The sequence below is a fragment of the Canis lupus genome, chromosome 38 (assembly GCF_048164855.1).
Source record: "Canis lupus baileyi chromosome 38, mCanLup2.hap1, whole genome shotgun sequence".
Classification (NCBI taxonomy): Eukaryota; Metazoa; Chordata; class Mammalia; order Carnivora; family Canidae; genus Canis; species Canis lupus.
In genome coordinates, this window is record NC_132875.1 from 12,788,611 (window position 1) to 12,813,133 (window position 24,523).

The window sequence follows — 24,523 nt, forward strand, 5'->3', positions numbered from 1 at the left end:
CAAAATCTGTCTTCTTATTCTTACTTATCCCAAGTAAGTTATATAGATCTGAATGACCTCAAACTTTCATTCTACAGGACTCCCTAAATTGAATCACTGATGTTGCATGATTCAGCCTTTATTATAGCAGGAATTAATGAATTCAGAAAGAAAACAGTCTATTCTTATCCATGTTCCTTAGGTTGTGGCCAATTATGGTGGTTGAATTTTGTCTCTCTAAGCCATATAAGCTCCATTGTACCATTTAGTTACTAGTGAGTTGCTTTTATGGTTTAGTACATTATTATATTATGATGTAAGCATCTTCCTCAGTTTCACATCTAATTGCAGTAACACCATGGAGTAAGGATTAAAGTAAAATCTCTGCTCTGTCTTTTAACATAAGGAAAGTATGGAAATGTATGAAGGTGCTAAATTCACTTCAAAATATGTGATTTTATCTCTGATATCTAGTCTTTAGATAAAATTGGCATAAATTTCTTTTATTTCCTTTAGAATAAGTTTAGCTACTTCAACATGCATTAAAAATAATTGGTTAGCAGCCACGTTGGCCATCAGCAGATCCAGTCCATAAAATAATTAGCAAAGGTATATTTTTCATTTACTTGAACAATTATCTCTGTCAAAACAGGTAATATAGAAAAGGAAGGAATACTTTTATATTTATTCTATGAGGCCAGCATTACCAAAAGCAGATAAAGTAACCATGAAAAAGAGAGTGACAGACCAATGTCTCTGATGAACATGGATGCAAAAATCCTCAACAAAATACTAGCAAACCAAATGCAACAATACATTTTAAAAAATCATTCACCACAATCAAGTGGGGTTTATTCCTGGGTGGTTCAATATTCACAAGTCAATCAACATGATATATCGTATCAATAGGAGATAGGATAAGAGTCATATGATCTTTTCAATAGATACAGTAAAAGCACATGAGAAAGTACAACATCCATTCATGATAAAAACCCTCAACAGAGTAAATTTAGAGGAAACATATCTCAACATAATAATGGCCAAGAATGAAAAACCCATAGCAAACATCAAACTTAATGGAGAAAAACTGAGAGCTTTTCCCATAATGTCAGGAACAAAACAAAGATGTCCACTCACACCACATTTATTCAACATAGTACTAGAAGTCCTAGCAACAACAATCAGACAACAAAAAGAACTAAAAGACATCCAAATTGGTAGGGAAGAAGTTAAACTTTCACTATTTGCAGATGACATGATAGTGTATACTGAAAACCTGAAAGACTCCACCAAGAACCTCTTAGAACTGATAAATGAATTCAGTAAAGTTGTGGGTTACAAAAATCTATGTATAGAAATCTGTTGGATTTCATTACACCAATAATAAGGCAACAGAAATAGGAATTAAGAAAACAATATCATTTACAATTGCACCCAGAATAATAAGATACCTAGGAATAAACGTAACCAAAGAGGTGAAGAACCTGTACTCTGAAAACTAAAACACTGATGAAAGAAATTGAAGATGACATAAAGAAATGAAGAAACATTCCATGCCCACAGATTGTAAAAGCAGACATTGTTAAAATGTCTATACAACCCAAAGCAATCTACACATTCAATGCAACCTCTATCAAAATATCAACAACATTTTTTCACAAAACTAGAAGAAAAAAATCCTAAAATTTGTATGGAACTGCCAAAGACTGAATAGCCAAAGCAGTCTTGAAAAGGAAAAGCAAAGCTGGAAGCATACCAATTCCAGTCTTTAAGTTATATAACAAAGTTGTAGTAATCAAAACAGTATGGCACTGGCACATAGATGAATAGAACAGAATAGAAAACCCATAGAAACCCCCCATGTTATATGGTCAATTAATCTTCAACAAAGCAGGAAAGAATTATCAATGGGAAAAAGACAGTCCCTTCAATACACAGTGTTGGGAAAACTGGACAGCAGCATGGAAAGAATGAAACTAGACCATTGTCTTACACCATACAGAAAAATACATTCAAAATGTATGAAAGACCTAAATGTGAGACCTGGAATCATAAGAATCCTAGAAGAGAACACAAGCAATGTTTCTCTAACATTTGTGTAGCATCTTTTTTCTAGGTAGGTCCCTGAGGCAAGGTAAACAAAAGCAAAATCAACAAAACAAAAACAAAATGGGACTATATCAAAATAAAAAGCTTCTGCACAGTGAAGGAAACAGTTACTCAAACTAAAAGGCAATCTACAGAATGGGAGAAGATACTTGCAAATGATATATCTGGTAGAAAGTTAGTATCCAAAATATATAAAGAACCTATAAAACTCAATACCCCAAAACCAAATAATTCAATTAAAAAAAGGGGCAGAGATATGAATAAACATTTCTCCAAAGAGGACATTTGGATGACCAACAGACACATGAAAAGATGCTCTACATCACTTATTATCAGGGAAATGCAAATCAAAACTACAATGTAGTCATTCCCTGACACCTGCTAGAGTGGCTAAAATCAAAAACACAAGAAACAACAGGTGATGAGGATGTGGAGAAAGGAGAACCCGCCTTACACTGCTGGTGGGAATGCCGACTGGTGCAGCTGCTGGGGAAAACTGTATGGAGGTTCCTCAAAAAGTTAAAAATAGAATTACCCTATGATCATGCAATCACCCTACTGGGTATTCACCCAAAGAATAAAAAAGCATTAATTCAAAGGAATACATACATCCCTTAGGTGTTTATAGCAGCATTATTTAGGTTGATCAAGAATCGGAAGCAGCCCAAGTATCCATCAATTGATTAATGGATAAAGAAGATAAATACATGAATATTACTCATCCATAAAAAAGAATGAAATCTTGCCATTTGCAATGACATGGATGGAGCTAGAGAGTATAATGCTAAGTGAAATGTCAGACAGAGAGATACAAATACTGTATGATTTCACTCATATATAGAATTAAAAAACAAACAAACAAACAAATGAACAAAATCAAAGAAAGGGAGACAAACCGGAAAATAGACTCTTAACTATAGACAATAAACTGTTGGTTACCAGAGGCTGAGGGGTTGGGGGGAATGGGTTAAATAGGAGATGAGAATTAAGGAGTGCACCTGTCATAATGAGCACTGGGTGATGTATGGAATTCTTGAATCACTATATAATACACCTGAAACTAATATAACAACATATATTAACTAATGAAATTAAAATAAAAACTCAACAAACAGGTAATAGAGTCAAGAAGGTAACATAGAGGCCTAATATATAAAACTTAAGTTATCATAAACCAACATCCTTCTGATGCCATAATCTAAGATCAAAAACAAAAACAAAAGGGTCTTTTTTTTAAAAAAAAGATTTTATTTATTTACTTGACAGAAACAGAGAGCACAGGCAGGGTGAACTGCAGCCAAAGGGAGAGGGAGAAGCAGGCTTCCCCATTGAGCAGGGAGCCTGACGGACATTGGGCTTGATTCTAGGACCCTGGGATCATGACCTGAGCCAAAGGCACCAACTGAGCCACCCAGGCACCCCACAAAAGGGACTTAATTTGGTCAAACTCACAGGAGAAAAATTATCAAGAGCTTTATAAGTAAGAAAAATGTAAGCGTCTCCAAGTTAAATATAAATTATTCCACCACCTTTGTTTTAAAATGAATATACAACACATTAAATCAAACAAAGCAGAGGAATAATCACTAGTGCCAGCCTGTGTCATTAAATCCTTCAATCCTTATCACAGTGCTAGGAGCACAGACCTTTTTTAGCTCTATTCTTAATTTCAATAGAAGAAAACCCATATCCTCTGCTGTGGAAAACATACAAACTTGCATATCCCCTTACAAAACCAATTTCTATTCTCATGGAATAGCATTGCTATCTTGCCATCTTTTAGCATATTTCTCCTTGGCATCTTTATAGTACTGTGGTGCTTCTGTGCCATTAGGTAAAATGAGGCTGAAAAGAGCCAGTTTGAGACTGGATTTTAGCCTATTCACCAGAGATTTCTCAGACACAGACCAGGGTCTTCTACAATCCAAATTGTCAAAGAAAAAAAAAATTGTCAAAGAACAGTAAGAGAAAGTCCAAGATGATAAGCAAAATTGATGATTCCCTAGCCACGTGACCAAGAAGTTCCATGGCTTATCAAATCATATGTCATTTTAACATTATTATATACGCAAATTGCCATGGCAAATCTGAAGACATCTTTCCTTTAAGACAGCAGATGTACGATGAAAGACAAAGCCAGGGTTCATATCCCCGTTGTGCCACCTGTTAGCTCACATAAACAAGTCAGCTTTTCTCCCCGAGTCTCTGTTCTGTGTGTCTGTAAAATAGAGATAATGGTAGTATGCACATTTGGGTTGTTGTAAAGATTAAATGAGGTAATTTATATAATTGGCATACATGGATTCTGTATAATATTCGATAAATAGTGATGATTAGTTTGGGAGAATCATATTTGCCTTCAAGTATTTATCTTTAAAATGTATTTGCCTCGGCATTTGCTAGGTCCCAAAGGCCCCTTTTCAAAATGATAAAACTGCAGGATTGCATTTGTAAATTTTTTTAAAATTTATTTATTAATGAGAGACACAGAGAGAAAGAGGCAGAGACATAGGCAGGGGGAGAAGCAGGCTCCATGCGGGGAGCCCAACATGGGACTCGATCCCAGGTCTCCAGGATCAGGCCCTGGGCCGAAGGCAGATGCTCAACCGCTAAGCCCCGGGGCTGCCCCATTTGTAATTTTTAAGACTTCTTTCGAATTTCCCAGCTCTTGGTCATGTTTTTCTTTGAGTTCAACATCACGTTTTTATGTTGGGTGTGTAACATTTACACTTAGAAAAGGATCATTGTGAAATAAAACACAACTTCTATTTTTTTTTTAATGTAACTTTCACTCTTGTCTACCTCAGGCTTTGTAGAAATTGCTCACTCTAATGCAGCCTAGGGGGTATTGTAGAAATGCTTCACACACTAACTCTGACCATGTAACCAATGGTTAATAAATCTATAATATCCAGACCTGTCAATCTTTTAGTTTCAGATGCACAAAATCCATTACAGAAACCCTGTAATATATGGAAAGATTAAAATCTTAAATTAAACTTTTTTTCCTGGTGCCTAGAAGGATTTTGAACTCAGTAAACAGGCAGATGATTTTGACTTGTGTATAATCTACAGTTGATTTTATTAGAAAGTACCTCATGCTGTGTTTTGATTTGGATAATAAAAACATTTTTCTGTTCCTGAATAGTCACAAATATATATTTTAAACAGAAAGAAAACAAACTTGTTATAAGCAGAGGTTGTTTTTTGCTCACAATCAGGAGCTTTCTAGGTATTCATCATACTCCCTGCCATTTCAAAATGATTACATCATAAAGCAGAGCTGAAAATTGGCCCAAACAATCCATACTTATAGTTCCTAAACCTGAACAAGCATTAGAATCACCTGGAAAAGTTTCACAAAGAGCGATTCTCTACCTCAAATTTACTGAATCAGAATCTCCTCTGGTGGAGTCAAGAAATGTAGATTTTTTTTTTTTTAAAGCTTCTCAGATGATTTCGATGTGTTCCAAATTTAGTAATCATGAATCACATACACCAAGCAAAAGTAGTCAATTAACAATATTTCTTTGAAAATATGAATCAAATCACTTTCTCTTGAATGTCCAAATCCAAAGTAGTGGTTAAATTAAGTGGGTTTAGGGCAGCCCGGGGGGCTCAGCGGTTTAGCACCACCTTCAGCCCGGGTCTCCGAGACCAGGGATCAAGTCCCCCATCAGGCTCCCTGCATGGAGCCTGCCTCTCCTTCTGCCTGTGTCTCTCCTCTCTCTCTCTCTCTCTCTCTCTCATGAATAAATAAATAAAATCTTAAAAAAAAATTAAGTGGGTTTTTCTCCCATGTATTTTGTTTTGTGGTCGGTGTGAATTGAGAGACTTTACACAAGTAAGTTGCTGGGAGAAAAAAAAATATCTATGTGGTTGCTTGGCAACCGAAAATTACCTAGGCAATTAAGTGGGCTTTCAGTTTGTAAATTATTATTTCAATGATATCTATAAATTAATTCTTACTACACGTTTATAATTCCTACTGGAAAAGAAGTGAGGCCCAGGGAATATGTGAGAATATTCAGGGGAAGCATAATTGGAATACTATTGGCAAATACCATTTTATATGCATTAATATTACTTGTTTATATTTGACATTTGTTAAATTTCTAGTATATGCCAAACACTTTGATAAGCACTTTCTCTACTTTACTTGAGTTACTACTCATATAAACCCTGGGTACAAGTCATATCATTATTGCCATATTAAGGTAAGAAATTTGACTCTCACAGAAGTGATATAATATACTCAAGGTTACACAACAGAGCCAAGATTCAAATTCAGGTCTGTTCTCTACTCTGCTTTATAAGAGCAATCTCTACGTGTCTTTGGCTTAACTCTTAGATCCAAATCAAGCTTTCTATTTATTACCCAACATCTTTCGGATTTGCAATACAACTATGCTTTCTTAAATAGAAGCCCAGAGAGCCAAGAAACAGAGCTAGGTATTGGCGAATACCAAATGATTGTGGAAGAATGTTTTTTGTTGGGCATGCCAAGGCCAGAAGAATTAATTGTGGAAAACAGTGAGCCCCCTGTAGGGAAAATATCTACCTGACAATAGGTCTCTCCTGTGGCTTGAAGGACCTCGTAGCCAGAAGGCTTTGCCTATCCATCCAAAAGTCCAGAAAGAATAGACATGACTTAGTAAAAGCAGATTCCAAGTGCAGAACGATTTTAATTAGGTGAGAGAGGGAGTCACTTCTCAAATATCCACACAAAGAATATTCAAGGACTATTTTAAAACCTCAGTAGACATTCTCTTATCTTCCAAGTAAACTCTGGTTCACTTTAGCTTATCATTTACTTGATAAATGTCAGTAGTAAGATTAGCAAGACACTTCAAGCTCTAGAAAAATCAAGATTTCTACTCCTTTGCATATCATTTGTGCCTCCACATCAGATGATGCACAAACAACATCTCCTTTTAAAATGTTTGCTGAATTAATAGAAGAATAGTAGTAAGTTTCTAAAGTGCATCATTTAGGCAAATATAAATAAAATTTGGATTTTCTGCTGCTTAAAATTATCCAAACACTTGATCTCCTATAGAAGCCTATCTCTCCCTCCACACTAACTCAATCCTAAATACACAGACACACAGGCATGTGCAAACACACATACACACAAATACATATTTCTTCCTTAGAGACAACCAGGACACATGCACATATTTTCCAGATATTATATGACATCTTAGGGATGCATATTTTTTTCACTTATTTTTGTAAAGGAAATACTGGTTTCTGGGTGTTATGGGCTCCATCATTTAGTTTCCTTGCAACCTTGGGCGAGTTTTGCAATGTCTCTGAACTTCAGGTTTCTCATCTGTGAAAGGGCTATTAAGTGCCTACCTTGAATTGCTGTTGTGTGAAGTCAGTGAGGCAGCATGGTAAACATTTAGTGGTCACTGTCTGCGTGCTGGTTGTTATTATTCAAGCTACAGACAGCAGCAAGCTTAGTTTATTCCTAAACATTCCTTTTCCCCCTTTTACCAGCTCTGAACATCAGGTCAGGACTTGCATGTTCATATTAAATAGAGTGAAGGACATATGTTCAACTAATGGGTAAAAAAAAAAAAAAATCACAGAAAATGAAGAAGCAAATACTTTCTGGAACATAAATGGTTTACTCAGGATAAGAATCAAGATATTCCTGCCATTTCAGAATCCAAACACTCAAAATTATTTAAACTCTGAAGGCAATAACGAGTCTTTCTAATTTATCAAGGTGATGATATTTTGAACTGTTCTAGCCCTTTATCATGTTCTAATTAACAATGCCATTGCATCCAACACACTTTTCTCACTAAAGATGGTGAGTTATTTGGGTTAAATGCATAGTACCAAAACACTGGTGTGTGTCCATTCATATTTATCTCTTAGTCCATTAAAAAAAACAATCAACAACAATTCTTCTACTGAGAAATCATTTCAATTAATATTGCTTAGGAATAAAATATATTGGTTAGGAATAAAAATGCTTTTTATTAACCCAGCTTTCGATTAAAGGGTACTTAGCCACGATATGGCCTATCTATAGACATTAGTTAGCTCATCAACTGCAGTGTATTAGATCAGATACTATTCATTTGAAGTCAAAATTGGTATTAAGCTTTTTAAAAAATGTATGTTGCATTAACGGGGATGATTCGACATTGACGATTCTCTCAATTTTCTTGTAAATGCAAAAACCAAGTGACAGTAGTGCTGAATTTCAGAAGAAAGTGTAAACCTCATTTCAATGATTTATGTTTTATTTAGCATAGTAATCTTTTTTCCTCTGTATTGAGGTATAATTGACAAATAAAATTATTACATATTTAGAGTACAATGTGATGATTTGACATATAAAATTGTGAAAGAATTTCCACCATTGAATTAGTTATTGCCAACATCATCTCACATATCTATTTTTTGTCTTTTTGGTGAGAACACAAGTTCTACTCTCTTAGCAAATTTCTTTCTTCTTTCTTTCTTTCTTTCTTTCTTTCTTTCTTTCTTTCTTTCTTTCTTTTTTACAAAAAAAAAATTATTGGTGTTCAATTTGCCAACATATAGAATAACACCCAGTGCTCATCCCGTCAAGTGCCCACCTCAGTGCCCATCACCCAGTCACCCCACCCCCCGCCCACCTCCCCTTCCACCACCCCTAGTTCATTTCCCAGAGTTAGGAGTCTTTCATGTTCTGTATCCCTTTCTGATATTTCCCACTCATTTTTTCTCCTTTCCCCTTTAATCCCTTTCACTATTTTTTATATTCCCCAAATGAATGAGACCATATAATGTTTGTCCTTCTCCGATTGACTTCTTTCACTCAGCAAATTTCAATTCTACAATACACCATTATCAACTATAGTCACCATGCTATACCTTAGATCCTCAGACCTTATTCATCTTATAACTGAAAGTCTGAACCCTTTTAACCAACTTCTCCCTATTTCCCCCATCCTTCAGCACCTAGCAACCACCATTCCACTCTGTTTCCATGGGTAAAATTTTTTGAAGATTTTACACATAAGTGATACCATAAAGTTATTGTCTTTGGCTATTTTGCTTAGCCTAATGCTCTCCAGTTTCACCCATGTTATTGCAAATGGCAGTATTTTCTTCTTTTTAGGGCTTACTAATATTCTATTGCATATATACTACATTTTCTTTATCCATTCAACCATTGGTGGGCACTTGAGTTGTTTCCATACTTTGGCTATTGTGAATATTGTTTCAGTGAACATGGGAGTATAGATAGCTGTGAGATCATGATCTCATTTCCTTTGGATATATACTCAGAAGTAGGTTTTCTGGGCCATATAGTAGTTCTATTTTTAATTTATTGAGGAACCTCTGTACTGTTTTCCATAGTAAACTGGCACTGGATATATGAATTTGAATTCCCACCAACAGTGTACAAACGTTCCCTTTTCTCTGCATCCTCACCAGTATTTGTGATCTCTTGTCTCTTTGATAATAGTCATCCTAACAGGTCAGAGGTGATATCTTACTATCGTTTTTGATTTGCATTTCCTTGATGATTAAGGATGTTGAGCACATTTTCATGTATCTGTTAACCATTTGTCTATCTTTTTTGGGGGGAAAAATATCTATAGCATTAGTCCATTTCTTAATTGGGTCATTTTTTTTTTTTTTTTGCTGTTGAATTGTATGAGTCTCTTGTATATTTTGGATGTTAGCCCCTTATTAGATAGATGGTTTGCAAATAGCTTCTCCCATTCCATAGTTGCCTTTCATTTTGATGGTTTCCTTCCCTGCACAGAATCTTTTTAGTTTGATGTGTCCCATTTGTCAATTTTTGATTTTGTTGCCTTTGCTTCTGTTGTTTAATGAATTTCTTATTTTATTGAGTTCTGCTATGTATTGGGCCTTTTTCTAAGAGATTAATATGTATCTCTTTTAATGCTTTTAACAACCTAACTTAGTATGTCCTATTGTTTTGCCCATTATACGAACGAGAACAAGTCAATTTAAATGTCATTTAGTTATCTTGCCTAGGTTATTTATCACAAAAGTGTTTGAGCCAGCCCACAATGGATCTGACACCAAATTCTATGGTCAAAATCACTGCTATTTTCTCACTATTTTTCTACCTAAACAGGGCAGAAAGCAAATGATTTTTTTCTAAGTTCTACTATGATCCAGTTCAGAAGCTAAAAAATAATTTTGCTATAAATATAGCAAATATGAATAAGGACAACGTATTTCAAGAGCAGCCCATCCACTAACCCAGTAGGATTGTTTTATTTGTAGCTTAAAATTTCATGAGATATAATTCATTAGCCTTTGGGCATATTGAATCATCTATTCATTTTAACGAACATGAAAATATTTGCTGAGCCCCACTTGGGCAAGGCATAATGCTAGACACTCTGAGAGTTATAAAGAAGAATGAGACATTGTCCTTCCTGTCATGAACCCTACTATTAGGATAGAAAAGGCATAAATGATAGTTATCATTTACAAACTTATGTAAAATTTCCATATAGTTAGTATGGATGTGTGTTTAACAGAGTCTTGTCTCACTTCCAGACCCTCGAAGGGGCATAACCAAGATATGCCTACCTATACAATGAAGAATTTAGGCTGATTTGTTCAAAGCATTACATTAAGTGCAACCAGTGTTTTGAAGCAAATGCAGCTATCAAACCGAATTAATAGTTTTCCTCTTAGAATTGTTCCTGCTCCAGCTCCTAAAAAAAGATTTTAAAAAAGGATTATTTGATTGACTTGTCCCATTGTAAAGTATGCACCTGCTGTGAAATGAAGCCACAGAGAAAAAAAAAAGTTGAATAATTTAACTTTTTTATTTGTAAAGATAATCAGGGTTTTTCTGATTACATCTTAACTTCATAAATGTTAAATAACCTATCAGCATCTAGTTGTTGTAAATTATGAAAAGGAGCATTGCAAGGAATATTAACCAACGAAATCCTTGTTCTTTAGTGAACAAGAAAATGTGTTATGGCAGCTTGTCATTGTGGGACTGGTAACTTTGACACCAAATAACAAAACTGCCATTTGCACTTAGGGTAAATTGGTTCACTTGAGCTTCCACTGCTCCTCTTGCTCTGACATAAATTTATGAACTCGGGAACTAACCAAGTCGTGTGGCTTCCCAGCTGACTTTAACAAATATGCCCATTTCATTTCATTTAGTCATCAGAATACCAGGGGGCTAGGTTGTTTCAGACTCATTGCAGATGGTATAGGGTTCGCAGGAACACAGGAGGCTTTCATGTCACAGTCCTGTAAATTATGACAGTGGAGGGGCCCTCTTTCCTAAATACATGTCAGTGTTTGACATGCTCACAGCTTCAAGGAGCATTTTCTGTTTCAACACCTCACAGGTATATGTAAAGGACATTTGTTTCCAATTAACCAAGACGTGAAAAATACATCTTCCAGGTTCGTGCCTTTACTAGCCATGTTTAAACAGAAATTAATATTATGTCTATATTTAAAATGTCATGGAAGCACAGTTTTGTTCCCTGACCCCCCCAGGGGCCCTGTCCTTCTAAGCTGAGAAGTTACTGGAAGCAGACTAGTAGGTACAGACTGGAGACATATAGTTAAGTGCAACCTCAGACCTATTGAAGGGAAGACTATTTCTAAGATACTGCTAGGAATGAAAAAATATCTTCATAGGAATACAACTTGATCATATCCAAATATGCAAAGAAAACAAAACTAGATAAAATATTGTTACAAAGAGATTTACTTAAATGAATATAACATTTATTTGTAAGTGGAATAGAAACTTTACTTAAGAGGTAGGTTCTAAGTGTTTGAGGGCATATAAAACAGAGTCATACTTGTGGGTTGTTGTTGTTTTTTTTTTTTTCCATTTTGTTCCATTTCATTTTGTTTTGCTGAGATGTCTATCATTGATTCAGCACTTTCTATGTCGCAGGAGTATGCTAAAATGTTTTACATGCATTTTCTAATTTAATCCTTATAGCTCTTTATGAGGTGGCTATTAGTATCATCATTTTACAGATGAAGAGACTGGTGTTCGTAGAGGCTAGGTAATTTACCAGAAACAAATAAGGGCAGAGATGGGACTTGATCTTCCTGATTCCATGCTGTGGTTTGTCTAGTTCAACAAGAATGATAGAATATTTTCCAAATGTGTGTTTGTCGAACTTTTCTATAAGATCTACCCTGGGAACAGAGATGACAGAGTAAACATGCAATCCCAGGAGGTCTAGAAACAGCCTAAAGCGATCACCATCTGCTTGCAATTTCTTGAAGGTCTTGCTTTTTATCTTAAAAATTCATACAAATTTGCCATTGTATTCCAATGTGTTTGTCTTCATCCAAATAATAATGTATTTCATAATTTATCATTAGGGGAATTTCTTTTTTTACTAATCTCCTTGGACAAAGAATGATATGCTGTTATATTTCAGGCTATTAGGTAGCTCTGGAGAAAGCTGACCCCAATAACGGGTTTAATGTCCAGGAAAATTTTTTTGTCTTCATTTTGTTATAAATATGTGGGTACAAACAGCAACCTTTTTTTCCACCACCGCTTTACAGACTATGTCAGGTTAACAATCAGGAGAAATGCCCAAAATAGGAGGTGAAATACTTTCCATCCAAGATACTCTGGATGGAAATTTCCATAAGCATATCTTCCTGCTGAAAGGTCAAACTACAAACTGAGAAAATCCCTGATCCACTCTTCCATCTCTTTTACTACCTCGAACAACAATCTCCAAAGAACATTTTTAGTGAGGGAAAAAAAGGTCTGATTATACTGCTCTTTGTTTTATCTCTAACATAGTACATAGGTCTTCCTTACCCATTAATGGACTGAGAGTCTCAAAGGGTCCCTATAATCAACGCTCTTCATCCAACTCTCAAACTTCATTTTAGTTATGGCTGCCTTGTTGGGAGCAGCAAACCATTCCCAGTTTTGTCTTACAGTTGAGAATTAGGCCTCAAAGAATATCTTCTCAATCGGCCCATTATGTGCATTCACCATGCCATTTAAGAGAAAAATAAATTTATTTACATTTTCTAGGCATTAATCTTTGTCATGACATCTTTTTTTCTTCATGAAAAAAAAAATAACATAGAAATGTCTATTACCTGAGATTCAGCAGAAATGTGAGCCTAGTCAAATTTTCATCCCGTGTCTGCAGAAGATTTCCCATAATTAATCCATTTTAAAGCAATAGTGAGCAACTAAAATTAAATGGTGTTTCAATTGCATCATGAATAGGACTTGTACTTGTTCAACACACTGATCATGTCAGCATAAACTTCTGCTGTCATATAATTAGTTCTAAGGTAACCACAGAGTTCAAATAACTGACTAGTGAATGTTCTGATCACTCAGTACCCATATAATTTTCCAGTCTGGGGCTTTTTAGGAAGAAAAACCCATACCAAATTTTTGTAAACAAGAAAACGTGGGATTCTGCTGGTTTCCTTTGGTCAGGCAAGGAAGCCATGCACTTCCCAAATTTTAGGTTAAACTGGCTTTCCAGGAAAAGGTACCATGTCTGTCCTTGTCTTTGAAAATACTTTGACACAAATCCACACGCATGTAGAGTTATGTGTATTTCTGTATCGAAAACCTGTCTTTCAGAACTTCAAATACTCACCTATAATTTTGTTCCATCAGTGGGAATTCTAATTTTTTCCATCCCTTTTTTCCCCTCTAATCAGTGTCCAATACCTGTTCTGCCTGGCTACTCATATTGTCTCAAAATTATCCTCTCATTTTTTCCCGTTGTCCTAATTTTAGTCTCCATTATGAAGAAAAAGAGTAAATACAGAGAGAGAAGTTTTGGTATTAAATGGGCCTGAGTTCAAGTCGGACTGAGCCAAGTAATCAATGTGCAATCTGGAACACGTTGCTTAGTTTTCTCATCTTAAAAAAAAAAAAAGTAAAAACATTTGCTTTACAATATTGTCCTGAGATTTCATTCATTCACTCGAACAACCAACATTTATTGAGCTGCAACTTTGTGCTAAAATGTATTTGCTGGAACTACACTGGGGAGGAGAACAGACTCCCTCGCTATATGAAGTTGACACTGTATTGTATTCGATAACGTATGCTGTCCTGCATGCAATTGGAATGCAATGAAATGGCTATTCTTGTTCGGTTTATTGCTGCAACCATGCAGAGTAAAGACAGCAGGGTCTACTCTAAAAGTCTTACCATAAGGGTTTATTGTAAGACCTCTGGCATAAGGAAACCCAAGAATAAGAACAGGATTGGGAGTGGAAAATATAGTGATTATGCTTTGGACCCATTGAGATTAAGGTCTCTGGGAAGTAGGCTCCCGAAAATAGAAGTCTGGAATGCAAGAGAGATATAAAGCAGGAGATAGGAATCTAGTAATCAACGGTAGAGGAGCAATAATTTAAACCATTAGGACAAATGCAACAGATAATTTAACTAGGATGCTCTAATTTAAAATAAAAATTCTCAGTCTGGGCTCAGCACAATCTAGCATCTTTCCAAAGGAAACAATTGATCAGTCCTTCTGACTATGATCAATACATCCTTCAGAGACTCATTTTCATCCATCCTACACAAAACCCCGAGCATCTCTGGTTTGTACTGGCTCTTCTACCCCTTATACAATTGGGGCTACATCTGCAAAAAGCAAACGTTCATTTCATTTTTTAGATCTCATTTCTCAAGGGGTATTGAGTCCTGTGCTGTAGATTTCATTGTTTCTGTAGCAAAGATAACCTTATTTAAGTACTACAAAGGTAAGTAATTAAACCCACAAATGTTATAAGCTATCAGATCAATGAGAAAATCTCATGAGAAATTCCATTATATTCTTCATTCAAGGCTCATATACTCTCCTTGAAAAAAATGTACATGTTGTTCATGACCAAATAAAACTTACAGGCATTTAATTATATGAATAGATTGTGAAGAGGGTAAACTGACAAGACCTTCTTTCTGTAGGAAGCATTGTGAAAAATGACAGTTTTGAACCCAAATTTCATATGTATTTAGGTCCATAAGTCTCCCTGACAGAGTGGACTGTCCTAACTCAATAATTAATGCACTGGGAATTCTCTAGGTAGACTATGATTTGGATACTTTATGGGCTATTATGTCAAGGATCTGTGTCAGGCTGGATGCATACACAATGCCTACAGAAAAATTATTGTCACAAGCAAAACTGGTGAGGGCTTTTTTTTATGTACTTTAAGAGTAAGTAAGCCTAGCAAAAATATATGACACCATTTCTAATTGCCTTGTATTTTTTAAGAAGTGAAATGTGCCTTCATTTTTATTTGCCCATAGAGTATACCTTTGAATAGGACTATTATATGTACTCTATTTGTTTTTAAAAATGGGTGATACACATTTTTTACTTTTGGAATATACATTCATGCAGTCATTAATTTCCATATCGTTAATAATATACCTTTAAGTTATAAAATGTTAAAGATAATTGTTTTAAAAGAAAAAAAATTGTTGACCATTCTGTATAGAATACATATTTTTTTTCTCTCTCTTTAAAGGGATCCTCATCCCCAAAATGCCTGTGGAGTACAATGTCTTACTCAATGCTGGAAGTGTAGCGCCTCTGACCTCCTCTGTTGGTCATCATCAATCCATCCTTCTGGAAAATTTGGCTCCATTCACACAATATGAGATAAGGATACAAGCATGTCAAAATGGTGAAAGTCTTTCAGACACTTGTCCCGGGCTTTTATTAAAAAAAAAAAAAAAAAAAAAGAAAAAATATTTCATGAAAAAATTCATCAAAAAGGAATAGATTTGCGATTCAAATACAAAGACTAACATTTCATTTCTTATTTGTACTGGACTGTTTACCCAGAAAAATCAGACCCTGGCATTGAGTGAAGCATTATGCATTTCTGCACATTCAATCATGAATATTTAAATATATTAAAATGGTGGTTTTGCAAAGTCTTGCTTTATAAGGCCCTTTAAAAGAAAAACACCTAGATCACATGAAGGAATCATTGGTAATATAAAGCAAAATAGGTATTATGTAAATTTCACAAAAAGGTACTCACTTTTGTTTATTTAAGTTTTCTTTGGGGGTGAGAGGAGGCATTATTTAGAAGTTGAGTTACACTCGAATGAATCTTATGTATTTCACTGTGCTTCCCTGAACTCTATCTCATATATGCAGACTATCGCCCTGAGTTTCATGGCATAGGCTAGTGGTCTATGAAATCATCATCCATCCATGTGGTCTTAAGGAGCCTCCCCTCAGTCCCTTCATCCCTCCAAATGTTACATCATATATTAGTAAGAGAAGAAAAGATGGAACTCATATTGGTGTATAAAACATGTTGCTCCACCTGAAATTAAAGAAATGTCCCAATCTCATACTCGAGTGGTAGGAATTCCTACTTTACTTGTGCTTAGCAACTTCTGTCTAGAAATGAGAATCAGTACCCAAGGAGTTGATTAGAATGATGGGTCTGTGATCTTGCTTTGCCTCATCTCCGAAATTGTGAGTCAGTTTGCCGACTTCTCTTCTACAAACCAAACCAAGGCATTTTGTTTTGAAGGATACTGCTCTATCAGATCCAGTCTTCTGCTAATCAACATACAAACAGTTTTAAACCAGTGTTTTCTTTATTTTAATGCAAAATCAACTGTTGCATCTCTATGTCTCTAAAACTATGCTATGGAGATACCATGTTCTTTTTTTTTTTTTTTTTTTTTTTTGATACCATGTTCTTCAAATTAATTGATCCTACATTTTGGAAGAGGGTCATTATTTTAAAATATTGGGAAAAATATTATTAAGAATATACCAGATGTGCAGGTCACACACACACTTATAATATTCAAGTACATTATCACTTTCTGGCTAGAATGACTGTAATAAACTAGAGAAACCACAGTTCAGACCAGCATAAGCATTCTTGTCTATGCCTCTATAAATTTGTGGTTACTTAATGCATTTTCCAAAAGTGATTCCCTATTTAAATACACATAAAATACATATATATAACATAAAATATATACATATAAATATATTCAAATTATATAGAGATTTATAGTACTAGTCTAAAATAAGTGTATAAGGGTCATATACAAAAGTTCAGCTAAAATGATTTCCATGATCTCCTTACCCTTCTATATGCATATGTAACTCTTTTTCCTGCTTGACGAATTACTAAAGGACTCGATTTTTTTTTTTCCAAGGAAGTTGTGGCGTTAGCAGTAGAACGTTTGTCAAAACATCTGAAGCAGCCCCAGTGGATCTCAATTCCCCGGTTCTTAAGGCCCTGGGGTCAGCTTGCATAGAGGTTAAATGGATGCCGCCTAAAAAGCCAAATGGAGTCATCACCAGCTACTTTCTTCACAGGTAACACTGACTATTACTGTTATTTTAAATTATTTTAATATATGTGCTATTCCAGGACTAAAAAATCAAATACATATTATATTTCTGTAAGGGAATAAATGGGAATTCATGCTTTTTGGAGCATCTACGAGGGTCTAAGATTGGTACTGGAAGCTTCTACATGTGATCCAGGGAGAAAAAATCCCTACCATGTAACATTTTTGTCTGAGCCCTGCTTGAAAAGTGAGACCTCACAATGCACATAGCCATAACTCTGATTAAGTTGTAGAGTAGTCTTCTAGAGACTCACTGACCAGGAAAGCATAGCCATTCCAGAGGAGGAATGCAGTCTGCAATGAGAATTCTAATATTTCCCATCACCTATTATGTGCAGCGTGGGAATATTTTTTATCCTCAAAAAACAGGGTGCTTTCCATGTGCAGAAAGAATGGCTCTCCTCTGCACTTCCCCTTCTGCCAGAAGGAGTTTCCACTCAGCTGGCTGGATGGCACTGGGAATACGATAGATGGCAGGACAGCGTCTTTTCACCATCATGTGCTGAATTTGTGAAGTGTATCCCCTTAAAATGAAGAAAAGAAGGAAAGAGAGAGTAGAGGGAAAGAAGAGGGTGAGAGAGTGAGCAGGGAGAGACAGAGAGACAGGGGGACCATGGGCATTTTGGGGATGAAGGGTATTGGGCTCCCTGATCCAGTCTTCACCTGATCCACACGGACAAAGTTTTAACATCTTCTTTAAATAGATAATGAATAACTAGGAGAGGAAACAGAGGAAGAAGAGAGAACGGGAAGGGGAGAAAGAAGAACCCTGGGGAAGGGGGAGAAAGAGGAAGACAGAGAAGGGAAGGCAAAAAGTAAAACAGAGCATCAAGGAGGCAAAGCACCTGTTGGCTGAGAGCATGCTGTCTGTCCTAGTCCCTCCAGCCACTATAACAAAGATGGCATAGACCAGGTGGTTCATAAACAACACATATTATTTCTCTGGAAGTTGGGAAAATACAAAATGAAGGTGCTGACAGATTCCATGTTTGGTGACAGCTCCCTTCCTGGTTCACAGACAGCTGTCATTTCACCATGTCCTCACTGGAAGAAGCAACCAGGGACCTCCAAGGGTCTCTTTTAGGAGGGCACTGGTCCCATTATGAAGGCTCCATACTCCCATCCCAGTCACCTCCCAGATGACTCATCTCCCAATCCCATCACCTTGGGGGATTAGAATTCGCCATACGAATTGGGGATGGGGGAGGCACAGACCTCCAGGCCATAAACGTCTAAGACAGGAAAGACACTAGGGAAGATGACCCCAGATTTAAGGGATTTGCAGATTGAAAACCCCATTCCAAAAGGAATGTATTTACATTAAGCAAACAGAGAACAACACATTCTTGCTCAGACTCTCACCCCTATTGGTACATGGTTTGTTAGTCTCTCCAGCTGCCTCACACCTTCACTTGCTTGGTCCTGTGCCCTAAATATGTCGAGAAACTTAGTTCAGGATCCTCCTGCAACTTCAGGTATTGAAACCCCTTGATTCAGGTCAATCTTCTGTGACAAGTAAGGGTCTGTAGGAAAATTATGAAAGGAGAAAGTATTATTGCATTTCTGGTTATGTAAATGACGTGGCCAAAAAGGAGCCAGCCCAATTCTTTCTCAGCAAACATTAATTTGAAGAATAATATTTCTGATTCAAATACACATGAACACGTAAAAAATGGCTAATGCGAATTTACATTTTACGCTAAGCACATTAGTGCAAGCTCTAAAATGCCTATCCTCTTGGAATAGTTTTCTTTCATCTACTTAATGCTAATTGTATGAGAAAAGCACATCAAATTCCTATTCTGAATAAAGGGAAATAAAGTATCTGTTATAGAGCAGGACGTGGCTTCAGTCTGTTGGTTTTGTAAATAAAGCTCATGATTACAGTGACTATTCCATGGCAGCTATAGAGAGGGAAAACAGGAAATATAATGCAGAAAGCCCGCTTCAATGAAAAATACTGTAAATTGAATTTGACAGCATTTGATGGCATTTGATTATTCTAGTCACAGCCAAACAATGATATAAAGAGTAATATGAAACAGAATGTGTTACTGCCTAGCAGACTCAAAAGCAATAAACCTTCCTCCAATGTGACACAATCACTTCACAATCATAATTGTAGCCTGTTTGATACCTCTGAGTACAGCAGAAGGGCACTGACTGACATAGATACATTTTGTTTTTTATTTAAAGTGAAATGAAAATGGCGCACTGGGGCTCCAGATACAATCGTTATATTCACCTACATAGGCATGAATCACTTGGCGGTTATTTCAGCTGAAGTTTAAATGTGCTTAGACAACAACAATATCAAATTTTTCTTAGATAGCTGCAAAAAAAAAATCAGAAATTTGTAAGGACAGAAATAGAATGTAGACACATAGTTCTTTTTCATTCTGGGACTACATGGAGCCCCTTGTACAGTTATGGCCACGAGCCTGCCGTATTTCTGGGGAGGTTATGGCATGTAATTCCTGCTTCATCATTTGCCTCCTCTTTCTTGTATCGCCACCAAAGGAAATACACTTAGCTCAAACCAAAGACGGGGTTTGGCCTAGGCAGATAGTTTCATTAAATTGCAGGAAGCCAACTTGCCAATGCCATTTTGAAAATACCTGTCACTCTGCTCCCTCTAACCCCCTAAATCACTTCTCTTCAGTAATTTCCTTCCATTGTTTAAAGACTGCCTCTAGAAACCATCCTCTAGAAAAGCGTCTGCGCAGATAAAGGGGTGTTGATGACTTTACAAAACAAAACACAATAATCTAGGAAGGATGTGATTATTAATGCGATTGCTTCTGTTCTGTTTACCTGTTACTTGGTTATTTGATCTAGGCTACTTTGATCACTAAGGTGAGGAGTTACAAAAGACGTTTCTGACAATAGGGACAACATTGATGCTAGTGTTGTGCAACCTGTTTATCCATGGAGTATAGACAAGGCCATCTTGGGCATTTGCTTTCTCCTCATAGCACATTTGGATATTATAATAACAATTTTTCAGTATTCTCCATCTTATATCTATAACTTTGTAAATGGCGAGATCCCTCCGCAAAATCCGACTTCTAACACAAAATTCACCAAATATTTTTTTCTTAGGACCTTACAAAACACTTAATGAAATGAACTCCCACCATTTTAATAGAGACAAAATAAATACAAAGACTGATCGATGTGCCGTAAGAAAAATATATATTCAAACACCTTCTAAACACCTTAAAAGTAGAATAATGAACTCTGAATATTTAAAAAGTAAGATTTTGAAGGGTAAAATCTGAGATGGTTTGGATGGTTGGTTGAAATGGGAGAATATTCCAAGCAGGGAACCACAAGTAATAATCTTCTAGAATGGAAAATCAAGCCGATTGAGTAAAGTAAGAAAAGAGGGCATTGACTCAAAAGTGAAGGAATTTTTAAACAATCAATTCCTGTTGTGTGGAAAGATAGATATGGAGATAGGCAGATAGGTGATCAATAGACGATAGTTCAATAGATAGATAGATAGATAGATAATGTTCATATCTACTGTGAGATCTGAGTCCTATTACAAGGACCTTTACTATAATAGGAAATAAAAGTCAAACTAAGCAGATAAACCAAAAAAGAGAAGTATAATATGAAAAATATTAATATTTGGCAGAAGGTTTACAGGGAAGAAGGACTCTTTTTTGTCTGGAATATTTATGGAAGAGACTTCATTTATTCATGGATGAAGCTGATACCTTGGGGCTTGGCTTTACAATATAAAAATTTAGTGACTATTTTTAGAAATACTTTTGATGGAAAAAAGTTTAAATGGGACAGAATATTACAAAGGTTATATATCCTTTCTTTATGACTTATCCAAGGCATATAAAATTTCCATCAATAAAAGTAACTACTGTTAATTTTAATATATATAATATTTCTGCTTTTATATAGTTTCCCTTACATAAAAGGAATCATATTGTTCATGCTGTTCTCCAATTTTCCTTGGGCATTTGGACGTACACACACCACACACACACACACACACACACAAGCACATACCTCATTTATTTTAATGACTCAACTATATTATATTATATGGATGTATGTCAATATTATTTAACTAGTCCCCTACAGATAGCAAAATAAGTGATTTCCAAGTTTTCATTACAATGGTAACTCTCAAAAAAAACCACCTTTGCAATGAGCATGCGATGGGATTACTCTTAGTACTAGAAGTGCAGGTTAAAATTTTGTACATTTTAAATTCCTAGATATTGCTTAGTTGCTTTCTAAAAATGTTTTATAAGAATTTCTAATTCTAAAAACTCCTGTAAATAAGGAGTTTTATCAGTTTTTCAAATCTGCCAATTCAATATTTTAAATACCTATTATTATTTTGATTAAAATTTTGGTCATTACAAATGAAATTGTTCATTTATTTTAAATATTTGCTTGCTATTTGTGTGTGTATATAAATATTATATATCCTTAGGCTGTTTTCTTTTGGATTATTTCTAATTCATTTCTTTATGCTCTTTATAAAGTAAGGAAATTCCCCCTTTAATGATCATGTTAAATAACACATCAATTATTTCTTCCAACAATTTTATGGGTTCTACCCCTTATATCTGAATATGGACTTGATTTTCTTTTAAAGAATGAGACAAGAAATCTATGCATTTATTTTTTTAAAAAATAGTTTGTAAACATTATTTTATAATTCACTGATTTGAAATGCCACCTATATAAAATTCCTCTGTATCATCTGATCCATTTCAGGATTTTGTATTGTTTCATTTATAGTAGACAGGATTTTAATAAGGAGAGCCTAATGACAAAGATATCTCAGGTGAATAAAATTAATAGAATGAACAAAATTCCCAACTCTGAAGGCATAGTGTTCAAGAAACGGTCAAGTTTGGCTGGAGCCTTTGTTATTTGTAGGGGAAATTTCGACAATCAGCTTGACAGTGGATTTTAGAAGACTTGAAATACCAGGCTAAGGAGTTTAGATTTTTTATTTGGAGGCAATGTGAGCCATTCCAAGTTCAGGATAAAATAGAGAAGCAATGTGATTAAGTAGACAGAACATGGCATTTGTAGAAAAAAGATACGGCTTCCAAGCACTGGGTTCAACACTTACTAGTTATGTGACCTTGGGGAAGTCATTATATTCCCCAAGCTTCATTTCTATGTAAAGTTAGGTTAAGAAACATAAAGAATAACCTCCTAGAATTTTGTAAGAATTAAATGAAATAATGCATGTGAAAGTCCTGTGTTAAACATCAAGCATGATTAAAGTAGGAAGTCATCCTAGATGTACAATAAAGATGTATTATGCTTTAGGAAGACAAATCTGGCAGTTAAAAATATTTAAGGACAAGAAAAAAGATTCATGATCATAAAAGCAGCAGATTGTACAACAGTGTGCCTAGGATGATTCTGTTTTTCTTTATATATATAGAATATTTCTTTACATTTATATGTCCATTAATAGTATCTGGAAACAACAAAAAAAACTTAACAATGCTTATTTCCCAGAGATCAGTTAAATATGATCCTTTTAAATACAGATCTTCCTCAACTTACTAAGGGGTTACATCCCAATAAACCCATCGTAAGTTGAAAATAATAGAAGTCAAAAATGTATTTAATACACCTAACATATCGGGACTCTTGCATGGCTCAGTTGGTTGAGCGTTGGACTTTTGACTTCAGCTCAGGTCATAATCCCAGGGTCATGAGATCAAGTCCGTTGTCAGACTCCACACTCAGTGGAGTCAGCTTGTCCTTCTCCCTCTGCTCCTCCCCTGCTCACATTCTCACTCTTTCTCTCAATTAAATAAAATCATAAAAAAAAAAAATACACCTCATACACCAAACATCATAGCTTAGCCTAGCCTATTTTAGAGGTGTTCAGAACACTTACATTAGGCCTACAGTTGGGCAAAATCATCTAACACAAATAATGTTCTGTGTTAGTTTTTATTTGATAATATTTTTATAAATTTTATAATTTTACAATACATTCTAGTTTATGCTTGTTCAATAAAAAGAAGTGTTGAACATCTCTTTATTGAACACGGTACTAAAAGCATAAGCCAAAATGGTTGTATGTGTACAGAAGGGTTGTAAGTGTGTCAGCTGTTTACCCTGTGATCATGTGGCTGCCACTTGCTGCCACTGCTCCGAATTCTAAAAGAGTATTATACACAATACCGCTTTCCTGAGAAAAGATCAGAATTCAGAATTTTGAAGTACAATGTCCACTGAATACATATCACTTCCACATCACGATAATGTCAAAAAATTACAAGTTGAGCCATCATAACTTGGGGACTGCCTGTACTTGTGTTTTTGCTCATCCATATTTTCTAATTATTTTTCACAATGAAAGTATAATGAGGTGTGATAAAGACAAAATAGTAAATTCAGGTAGTCAAGCTGCAAATCAATCCTTGCCCTGTTTATGATTTTCCTATTCCTCTCTTTATGTGAACATCATCATCACTCTCTGTAGCAAGTTCTGCTTGGGAAAGAGAAATCACAAGTTATTTTTAACTGAAAGAATTTAACATACGTAATTGTTTACTAGTTGTAAATTTGTTAACTAGGTAACTGGAAGGATAAAAAGTGAACTCTAAGACATCATGCAGGTGGCAACTGCTGGAAACAGCTACTGCCCTTGGAACTGAGGCAGCTAGAATTCTTAAAACTCAGTAACTAGAGGGGAGCACACCTGCCACCCCCCTATGCTGGGACCCAGACACCTGAGGAGGAGGCAGCTTCCAGCTGATGCAGGTGCGCGGGGAGAAGGCACGAGATAAAGCTAGTTTTTCGAAGTCTTGTTAAAATTTCATACTCAAACTTCTCGTAAGGAGGGAGGATTTGTTACTTTCAGGGTGAAAACTCCTGGCTGGAGAGATGCTTACATAAACAGCAAGCAAAAAGGAAGCAAAGAGTAAGACACCAGGTCCTTTTTCCTTTCAGCTTTCTGAGCTCCCTCTGGCGCCTCCTATTGGCAGCTCAACATGGACTCAGCCTGTAAAGCAGAAATGCCACTGCAGA

General features: G+C 35.6%; 1 protein-coding gene across 1 annotated transcript in view; it reads left to right on the top strand.

Moving 5' to 3' along the window:
- Positions 1-24,523, top strand: part of USH2A (usherin) — a 691,295-nt gene that overhangs the window by 563,786 nt on the left and 102,986 nt on the right. Inside the window, exons 58-59 of the mRNA XM_072814508.1 lie at positions 15,616-15,774; positions 17,285-17,447. Coding sequence (XP_072670609.1) covers positions 15,616-15,774; positions 17,285-17,447 — 322 coding nt within the window. The remainder of the gene's footprint in view (positions 1-15,615; positions 15,775-17,284; positions 17,448-24,523) is intronic.